Source organism: Anomaloglossus baeobatrachus, chromosome 9 (assembly GCF_048569485.1).
Source record: "Anomaloglossus baeobatrachus isolate aAnoBae1 chromosome 9, aAnoBae1.hap1, whole genome shotgun sequence".
Classification (NCBI taxonomy): Eukaryota; Metazoa; Chordata; class Amphibia; order Anura; family Aromobatidae; genus Anomaloglossus; species Anomaloglossus baeobatrachus.
Genome location: NC_134361.1, coordinates 116,868,732 through 116,878,713, shown reverse-complemented (window position 1 = coordinate 116,878,713; position 9,982 = coordinate 116,868,732). Strand labels below are relative to the sequence as shown.

Here is a 9,982-nt window from a genome sequence, read left to right as displayed (position 1 = left end):
TCGCTACGGCAGCTTTACACACACATACCTGCCGTGCGACGTCCCTCTGGCCGGCGACCCGCCTCCTTCCTTAGGGGGTGGGTCGTGCGGCGTCACAGTGACGTCACACGGCAGGCGGCCAATTGAAGCGGAGGGGCGGAGATGAGCAGGATGTAAACATCCCGCCCACCTCCGTCCTTCTCATTGCAGCCGGCGGCAGGTAAGGTGAAGTTCCTCGCTCCTGCGGCTTCATACACAGCGATGTGTGCTGCCGCAGGAGCGAGGAACAATATCGCACCTGTCGCAGCACCGGCATTATGGAAATGTCGGAGGCTGCAGCGATGATACGATAACGACGCTTTTGCGCTCGTTCATCGTATCAAAAAGGATTTGCACGTTGCGATATCGACTGCGACGCCGGATGTGCGTCACTTTCGATTTGACCCCACCGACATCGCACGTGCAATGTCGCAACGTGCAAAGCCCGCCTTAGTCCTGACCATCAGAATAGGGCAGCAGTGTCACCCTCCTCAGTCACCGCCGGCCATACTGTGACCATCAGAATAGGGCAGCAGTGTCATCCTCCTCAGTCACCGCCAGCCAAACTGTGACCATCAGAATAGGGCAGCAGTGTCATCCTCCTCAGTCACCGCCGGCCATACTGTGACCATCAGAATAGGGCAGCAGTGTCATCCTCCTCAGTCACCGCCGGCCATACTGTGACCATCAGAATAGGGCAGCAGTGTCATCCTCCTCAGTCACCGCCGGCCAAACTGTGACCATCAGAATAGGGCAGCAGTGTGATCCTCCTCAGTCACTGCCGGCCATACTGTGACCATCAGAATAGGGCAGCAGTGTCATCCTCCTCAGTCACTGCCGGCCATACTGTGACCATCAGAATAGGGCAGCAGTGTCATCCTCCTCAGTCACCGCCAGCCATACTGTGACCATCAGAATAGGGCAGCAGAGTCATCCTCCTCAGTCACCGCCGGCCATACTGTGACCATCAGAATAGGGCAGCAGAGTCATCCTCCTCAGTCACTGCCGGCCATACTGTGACCATCAGAATAGGACAGCAGAGTCATCCTCCTCAGTCACCGTCGGCCATACTGTGACCATCAGAATAGGGCAGCAGTGTCATCCTCCTCAGTCACCGCCGGCCATACTGTGACCATCAGAATAGGGCAGCAGAGTCATCCTCCTCAGTCACCGCCGGCCATACTGTGACCATCAGAATAGGGCAGCAGAGTCATCCTCCTCAGTCACCGCCGGCCATACTGTGACCATCAGAATAGGGCAGCAGAGTCATCCTCCTCAGTCACCGCCGGCCATACTGTGACCATCAGAATAGGGCAGCAGTGTCATCCTCCTCAGTCACCGCCGGCCATACTGTGACCATCAGAATAGGGCAGCAGAGTCATCCTCCTCAGTCACTGCCGGCCATACTGTGACCATCAGAATAGGGCAGCAGAGTCATCCTCCTCAGTCACCGCCGGCCATACTGTGACCATCAGAATAGGGCAGCAGAGTCCTCCTCCTCAGTCACCGCCGGCCATACTGTGACCATCAGAATAGGGCAGCAGAGTCATCCTCCTCAGTCACCGCCGGCCATACTGTGACCATCAGAATAGGACAGCAGAGTCATCCTCCTCAGTCACCACCGGCCATACTGTGACCATCAGAATAGGGCAGCAGTGTCATCCTCCTCAGTCACCACCGGCCATACTGTGACCATCAGAATAGGACAGCAGAGTCATCCTTCTCAGTCACCGGCGTCTTTAGTCATCCTGGGAATTTCCTCCACCTTCTATTATGTAATGACAGTGGAAGTGCTGGGACTGTCTCCTCCCCTGAGACTCTGCCCCAGGAGCTCACACCTTCCCTGTATATAAAGCACAGGAGCAGCGGTTCCCTCAGCTGCAGACTCTTCTACTCCTGATCTACCGGAGCCGCCATTCACCTGAATCCGCCATGACCAAGCAGGTGGCAGTGATCCTCTGTGGCTGCGGGGTGTATGATGGCAGTGAGGTCCACGAGGCCTCTGCAGTGTTGGTGCACCTGAGCAGAGCTGGGGTGCAGGTAAGGTGAAGGGTGCGGGGAAACCTTCTGTGGGGTCACAGCCAAAGCCCCGAGTCTGAGACTGAACTTTGTGTCAGAAGTCTTATTCCAGTCACAGTCAGAGGGGAAAGTCTCTGGTGACATTTCCACACGTCTCAATGAGTCCAGGGCAAAGGCTCCATTCTATGTAATGAGGAAGAAAGCGGCTTCTTCTCCTGACTGTGGTGGGATCTTATAGCCTGGAATATACGGAATAGCTGCACTAATCTACTGTTAGTCACACAGTGCAGGGGGCGTCATTACAGGACCGACATTTATCGTCTGTGGATTGTACAACTTCGGGTGTAGCAGTGCTGTAAGATCAGATTACACCGATGTAGAGAGGAGTTTGCTGGGTGCATGCTGCTGAAGGGACAGGATCTCAGCTCTGCTGTATCTGTACAGGATAGATACAGAACATATACAGATGGAGCTGAGTGTTTGTTATATTTCCTGTATTGTTACTGTATGGATGTAGCAGAGCGGAGTCTGCTTTCAGTCTCCTTATTACCTGTATAGTAGTGATGATGATGCAGAGGGTATGGCACTTGTATAAAAATGAAGCAGAGCCAAGTTTCTCTCCTCATTACTTGTATGACAAGACTATATGTATGTAGCAGAGCGGAGTTTGTTGTATGATCACACTAGGTCATTATTGAACAACCCTTTTAAGCTTTATATAAAGTGAAGGCAGAGTTGAGCTTGGTATTGCCCATCTTGTGTGATAAGACTATGGATGTAGCAGAGCTGAGATTGGGGTTTATACATTGTCTATGTGCTCGGTGTATGTGATCTCTTTCATGGTCTGTCTGATTATCAAGTTAATAACCTACAATGAATGAAGAAGAAACCTAATCTGTCTTGGTGACTGCAGAGCTCTTCATCTAGTCAATAAGAGGTCGTACGAGTACAATTATTTTTGTCCTATAGGGTCTTCCATAATTTCCTATATCCCTTATATATTTGGCCTCTGTACATGGTGGATGGTTTGTTTTCTTGTATTGAGATGTGTCTCCTCCATTCTGTTTCCATAGTATGTGGCGTTTGCTCCTGACATGGAGCAGATGCATGTGGTGGACCATGTGAGAGGACAGCCCTGCGAGGAGACCCGGAACGTGCTGACCGAGAGCGCGCGCATCGCAAGAGGGAAGGTCACAGATCTGAAGGAGCTAAAAGTCAGTGACTTTGCTGCAATCATCATCCCAGGTACTGTATGTGTCGCGGGCGGGGAGGAGGGTGTCAGCACACCGCGCTCACCCCTTCTGCTCGGGTCCGGCAGTTGCTCCTGGTGGCTCTGTGAAGCCCCACAAGTGTTGTGTCGGTGCATTACCTTCAGGGACTCCACATGGATGGAACAGTCTGGTCACAGGTAGGGAACCTTCTTCTAGGATTGTCGTGACGCCACTCTCAGAATTGCGGTCAGTGGAGACCGCCACTGCAGGTTAGGGGTGCCTGGGGCTGATGGTAGGTGCAGTCAGTTGTAGTAGCCTCCTGAGAGTGAGGCATGCCCCAGGGTCCCGTGTAGGTGTGTAGAACCACAAGGCGCAGAATAACTCAACACAAGCAGGATGTCTTTCAGGGGTTTTACTCACGGAAGGTGGCAGGGTGAGTAACCCGGGCGTAGCTGGGATGAACCAGGCTGGAACCAGGTGTCCTTCAGGCTGACTGATGAGGGTGGCTACCGACTCGCCTTCCTTAGCCCTTTACGTTTTGGGGTAACCCCGACTTTTAGTCCCTATGGGGGTCACCCAGGGAAGTTGCTGGCGCCTCTCTCCCCTTCTTTTTGGCCCGTTTGCTTGTAGCCTGGACCAGGACACTCCGGCTGCTTGCCTCCTGTGAACTATGGGCCCTAACTGTGGCTATGTGGCTGCGGACTCTGTAGTGTTGTCTTGGGGGTGTAAAGTGCCCCCTCATGCAGGTTTGGCAAAGGAAAGGTGAATCTATCCCTGCACTGGGACCTGCTACCCGTTTGGGCCTGGTTCTCCCTGACAGTCTCCTTACTTTCCACTCCGTTGCTCTCTCTTTAGCTGTGTGTGGATTTCGGGCAGCACTCCCAGGTGACCGTTCTCCCCCGTCGGTAGTCACTGCGCGGACGCTGTTAGACTGCCACAGCTCCAGGGTCTGCTCCTCACGTCTGCTTTCCCTGAGCTGCACACTAAACCGGCTCACTCGTGGAACCTGCACTGCTACTCCTGTCTGAGCTCCACTCCCATGCTCCTCACTCCTCCACACTCTGCTTCAGACTGCTCTTCTCCTCCTTCCTCTTTTCCCTTTTGTGCCTGCCTACGCCACCTAGCAACCAGGCTCTCTACCACACCCCTTGAGTGGAGATGGAGGCTTCGCCCCCTCCACCCCTCGGGTGGAGGTGGAGGCTTCGCCCCCTCCTGGGATCCCCAGGGGTCCTCTCAAAGGTACATGTGTGAGACCTGATCACTATGCGCCTGTGTAGTCACACCTCGGTCAGCCTTCTGGATTACCTGTGTTGTACTGTCCCCAGCATGGGTGCAGTACTCAGTGGTGCCTGACCAGGTCAGGGGCGCCACAGCTCGAGCTGTGGGCCGGATCCCGGGGTTCCTCGAGCGACACTCCTCGCCCGTGAGTGAAAGGGGGGTTTGTTGTGGTTGGGTGTGGGGAATTGTTATAGTTCGTGACGCCACCCACGGTTGTGGTGGTTTCACCACCGCTGCTCAATTCGGGGGTCCCGGGGATGGTGATGTGGAGCAGCCAGGTGTTGTGTTGCCCTTCCGTGGGTAGGGGTTGGTGATCCCGGGGCCCGGTGGTGGAGAAGGAGGTGCGGGGCCTGGTGGGCGCAGGGACGCGGGGGCAGCGCTGTGCCTTGCGGCACTGTGGTACTCACTCAGCCTGAGACACGGACACAGTTTGTACGGTAAACCAAACGGCTGGTAGGACGGTCCCACAGACGGCTGCACCTGCACTCCCGGTAGGTGACGGTGACGTCTCTCTTCCTTGCACCTGTGTTGTCTGATGGTAGCGGTGGATTCCCTCCGGTTACCCGCTCCCCGACTGCAATCTGGGCCGGAGGAGCTCTACACTTTGCCCGCAGGCGCTGGCCCTGGGGAAACTGGTGCCCTGGCGGTGTCTCCCCTGTAATGGTTGTGCTGTTGCCGTCAATCGGGACTTGGTTGTTGGGGGATCTACGTCCCCTTCACTGACGGATTCGGCAAATTTGGCGACTCCTAGCCTTGCCGGGGTCCGAGAGGCCCCTGCCCTGGTGCTGACTGTCCTTCGGAACACTGCTCCAGACCACCGGGCACACAGCCAACGGGGTCCTTCCAGGAACTTCCAAACGGTCCCCCTCCAGACAGTCACCGCCGTCGCTGACCTTGCTGTTCTGGCCCTACACAGAGCTGGACCCTTCAGGCTTTCTTTCTTACTGCCACTTCACTTGCTTTTCTCCTTTACACTTCTCTACTTTCACTTAGCTGTTTTACTTTCTCACTTCAGCTCCTCACACTTGCCCTGCCTGGGCTAATCTGCTGTTTACTCAAGCCCTGCCTGGGCTAATCTGCCTGGAACTTCCTGCCTCCAGAGTTGTGAGCTCCTCGGTGGGCGGAGCCAACCGCCTGGCCCACCCCCTGGTGTGCATCAACAGACTCCTGGAGGAAGGCAACAAGGATTTGTAGGTTAGCATAGATGTGCCTACCTGGAGTGTGGGGTGTGGTGGTGTTGTGACCCGTGTCCCCTGGCTTGCCCAGGGCGACACATATGTCCTGATCATAAGGACAGTATGGAGGACATCTCTGATTCTCAGACTTCTTACACTTTCTTCTCTTTACCAGGAGGTTTTGGAGTTGCTAAAAATCTTTCTACTTGGGCGATTGATGGGAAAGACTGCTCCGTAATAAAACCCATTGAAGACGCTATTAAAGGATTTTATGATGCCAAGAAGCCCATTGGCCTGTGCTGTATCTCCCCCATACTGGCCGCCAAAATCCTACCAGGATGTGAAGTCACTGTCGGGTGTGATACAGAGTGCGAAAAGTGAGTGAATACAAGAAAAATACTGATGTGTGAATGAGGCCTGATAGAGGTGTTGTGACACCCCTGGACTAGTCAGGTCGTCACAGGGTACTGCACGCTCTTTATCTCCCAGTGAAGGACTCATCCCTCCCCTCCCTTTTCATGGTTCTGAGTCTGAGGCCCAGTCACAGGAGATTGGGACTGGATACTGGCTTAGTTAAGGAGGACTGTCAGCAGCTGCAGTCCAATAGCCGGTCTGGGGCCAAAAGCACGTCGGGGTACTGGACCCTAGGTTGGGGAGAAGCTTCAAGCAACCCAGCAATTAACCTGCGGAGGACAGGGCCTTTATGGAGTGTTCCCACAAAGATCAGAGATCGGGGGCACTAGCGCAATGAGGGGGATAGGGCTTTCCAAGCAAAGCAGCCCACTGAAATCCCAAGCATGAGCTCCTGAGAGCAAGCTCCTCTGCTACCCATAGTAGGGAGCGGGGCAGCTCCAAGCTTACAACCACTTTCAAATTCTGTGCACGGAGGCAGGTTAGACCACCAGGCAGTGCTGCAGGGGACGGAACCCGGACGAGCTCCCCAAGAGGGCAGCGGCACCCAGAGACTTAGTTTACCACGTTGTCAGCGTCTGCTTTCCTTCTGAGGGAGTACCTGATTAACGCCTGCTACCAGCAAGCCTGCTCTCCCCTGCAATCCATCCCACCATTCGGTGTCTCGGGGCCTTTCCCTACCTGTGGTGGGAAATGTCATCTGGCTGCCCCACTCAATCACCCCGGGTACTCCCAACAGCAGAGGCAGTACTCCCTATTACCGCACACCACGGGTGGCGTCACAAACTAACTCCCCTGTAAATAACCCCCCCCCCACACACACACACCTTCCATTACGCTTCGGAGTGACCCTGGGTCCGGAGACCCTCGAGCCACGAGATCTGAGTGGTTTGACAGCTGCTGAGGCTGTACATGTCTGGCGCAGTGTGATCACAGGTTCAGTATCATCTGTGTTTTCTCTGCTCCCAATCAGCAGTGAATGTATTATAATAGTTACCTGTTAATGTACCGCCCCTGTGTCAGCAGCCGAGCTGCTCGGATCCACAGTGGATCGAGGGGCGCCCGGACCTGGGTCTCGCGGCCACTCGAATGAAGTGCGGTATTTACAGGGGGTATGGTGTATATTGAGATTTCGTGACACCACCCGTGATGTGTGGTAAGGTGAAGTACCACCGCTGCGCCTGGGTGTACCCGGTGGCGATGGAGTGGGCAGTCAGTTGTTTAACCCCTCCACAGGTAGGGGATGCCCCAGGATTCGGTGATGGTGACAGGGATGTGCCATTGGGGAGGTAAGGGTCACTTGCGTACTCAGTCCAATAACGCTGACACCGACAACTTTACTAAACCAAAGTTCTGGACACCGCTGTCACTGAGGGGGAGCATGTTTGTGTCCCGTTCCTGTTATCTGTGACTTTTCCCGTGGCACCTTGTTTCTTTCTATTTGGTCTCTGTAGCCTAAAACAAGTCGGGTCCTGCTCCCCAGTGTGGCTAACTGAGGGAGCTTGCTCTCAGGGTTCACGCTTGAGATTTTCTTGGACCATATCTGTGGAAAGTCCTATCCCCATACCCCTTGTCACGATCCCTCTGCGACCGGGGGTCCAGCTACTACCAGGCCCAGACCAACATCTGCTACCTAGTAGTTCCAAGGAGCCCAGCTCTTGACCACCTCCAACACTACACTCCCCCTTTCTGACTTCTGACCTCCCCTTAAACCCGCCCCCGTGGGCGACTCTTTTCCACTCAGGCCGTCCAGTGGTGGGTGTGGTGCAGAGTATTCCTAGGATTTTGATTAGCTGGTTTTGGCAACACTAATTGTTAGGGACCCGTAACCAAGGAGGAGGTTGATATTGCACAGAAGGGCAGATTGCACAATACCCTGTGACGACCTGATAGGCCAGGGCATCACATCAATATCTTCTGACATTTCTAGTGATTGGTAACAGACAGGACATTTGCAGCTAAAGAAGAAATATTCCACAGTGGTCGTTTAAAAATAAAAGCATGGGATGATTATTATTCCCAGACTGCTACAGCCTATACAGCACAATTAACCTCTGCAGTGCTGACACTTCCACAATATTGGGAACCACATTGTAACCATTACAAGTCTGTATGGTATAGATAATGGGAACCAGGTTTCCAAAGTCTATTTGGTGGGAGCCTTGTCTGTACAATCTAGACTTCAACCAAATGTATATTTATTATGATCTTGAAAAAGTGGTTGAGAAAAGCATAGTGTTTCATATGAATGGTTTAAAAACTTGATAATGTCAGAAAATTGGGGCTAATACTTTTTTTTTTTTTTTTTTTTTTTTTTTAATTGTGGCCGTGAATCTCTATCCATACAGTATGAGGTTCACTTGTAACCTGTTGGCTAAAGAAATCTATATATTTTTTTTGTTTGTTTTTTGGGGGTGCAGAGCACAATGCTTTATTACTGCACATAATTCCCAAGTAAAGTAACAACCAGGACTAATTCTCCGGATTGTGTCTGATTTGTCCACAACTGGGACCTATTATTACTTGTGCTCATCCTATTGCAGAGTTGAAGCCCCCATATGGATTACCAGTGTCGGACTCACTACCGGAGGAACCTCCAGTAATACCAGGCCTGCATTGAACTTCACAGCTCAGGTGAGAGCTCTGGAGTTCAGTCTGGCCTGTCTGCAGCTGTGACATAAACTGAACCGCAATCTCAGTGGAATCTGTTGGCGCTCGCGGTTCAGGTGAGAGCTCTGGAGTTCAATGCAGGTAACCGCAGCCAGGCCTGGTATTATTGGAGGTTCCTCCGGTAGCCAGTCCGATTCTGTACATTACTTATGTCGGTCACATTCACTGATAACAATGGGTTCAGTGGACAGTCTAGTGTGTGTGTGTGTGTCAGTGTCGGCCAACTGATTTGTCTCTGTATATGTCGTCATTCATGATAAATTAAAACTGCTGATAATTTTGTTCTCCAGACATGTTACTTGGTGGCTTTCTCATAGGAGAGATGGCTGCTGCCGACTTAATAGGACGAGGCATCGTACAGTCATCTAAAGTGTATTGTCTGCTTTAGGTCTATAAATTCTTGCCACCTTAGTTTTCACTATTGTAACTTGCTGCCCTTTGTCTATTCTTCTGTTGTGCAGGTGGCCACATGCTGGAACAGCGGGAGCCATTGAACAGCTGGGCTGTAAACACGTCAACAAACAGGTCAACGAAGTTCACATAGATGCCAAACATAAACTGGTCACCACGTGCGCCTTCATGAGTAACAGCCCGCTACATGAGATATTTGATGGCATTGGCAAAATGGTTGAAGCCGTGCTCAAGTTGAGTTGAATGAGAGAATGAAACATTTGGTGGAAGAATTGGAGGAACATTGACTGATATTTATTTCTGTGTACAAATAAATATTGCTTTGAAATAGAATGATTTGTGGTTACAATATTTATTTCTTGGTAAATTGTGATTTGTGCACTAAACAATTCCTGACACTACTGAACTAAATATTAATTCACAATTGCTTTTGGCCCCCGGCCATATTAGAGTTCATGTTGCCTTTGGTATTTTGTGCTCTCTTCCATACTAGTAATTCAGGATAAAAAAAACTGATTGTACAATTTAGATTATTGCTTGGTCAATGATATCATCTGATCTCCTGCACACGAAGTAAAAAGTGCACAGGTTTCTAGCAGGGAACAGGAAATTTAGTTGCCGCAAGACCCTTCCGACAGTGATGTACCTCCTGTGGTACAAAGGATCATTCATACCAAAGGCGTATCTAGAGGTGGAGGCTGGCAGGGCATCAGGGGGTGCTGTAAAATTCCACCCAAGGGCTGTTTGCCACCCCCGTACTGGGATCCAGCCATTCTGAGCGCAGCCAAC

At 52.1% G+C, this 9,982-nt stretch overlaps 1 protein-coding gene across 1 annotated transcript; it reads left to right on the top strand.

The window, feature by feature from the left end:
* The first annotated feature begins 1,861 nt into the window (after positions 1 to 1,861).
* Positions 1,862 to 9,526, top strand: LOC142250559 (glutamine amidotransferase-like class 1 domain-containing protein 3, mitochondrial). The gene is made up of 4 exons (XM_075322738.1): positions 1,862 to 2,058; positions 3,111 to 3,282; positions 5,877 to 6,078; positions 9,244 to 9,526. The coding sequence occupies exons 1-4, from the start codon at positions 1,951 to 1,953 to the stop codon at positions 9,434 to 9,436; spliced, it is 675 nt and encodes a 224-aa protein (XP_075178853.1). The 5' UTR covers positions 1,862 to 1,950; the 3' UTR covers positions 9,437 to 9,526.
* The last annotated feature ends 456 nt before the right edge of the window (positions 9,527 to 9,982 follow it).

Coding starts and splice junctions, on each gene's coding strand:
- LOC142250559 (XM_075322738.1), top strand. CDS start 1,951: ATGACCAAGCAGGTGGCAGTGATCCTCTGTGGCTGCGGGGTGTATGAT. Junction 3,283..5,876: donor TGCTGCAATCATCATCCCAG/GTACTGTATGTG, acceptor TCTCTTTACCAG/GAGGTTTTGGAGTTGCTAAA. Junction 6,079..9,243: donor TGTGATACAGAGTGCGAAAA/GTGAGTGAATAC, acceptor TCTGTTGTGCAG/GTGGCCACATGCTGGAACAG.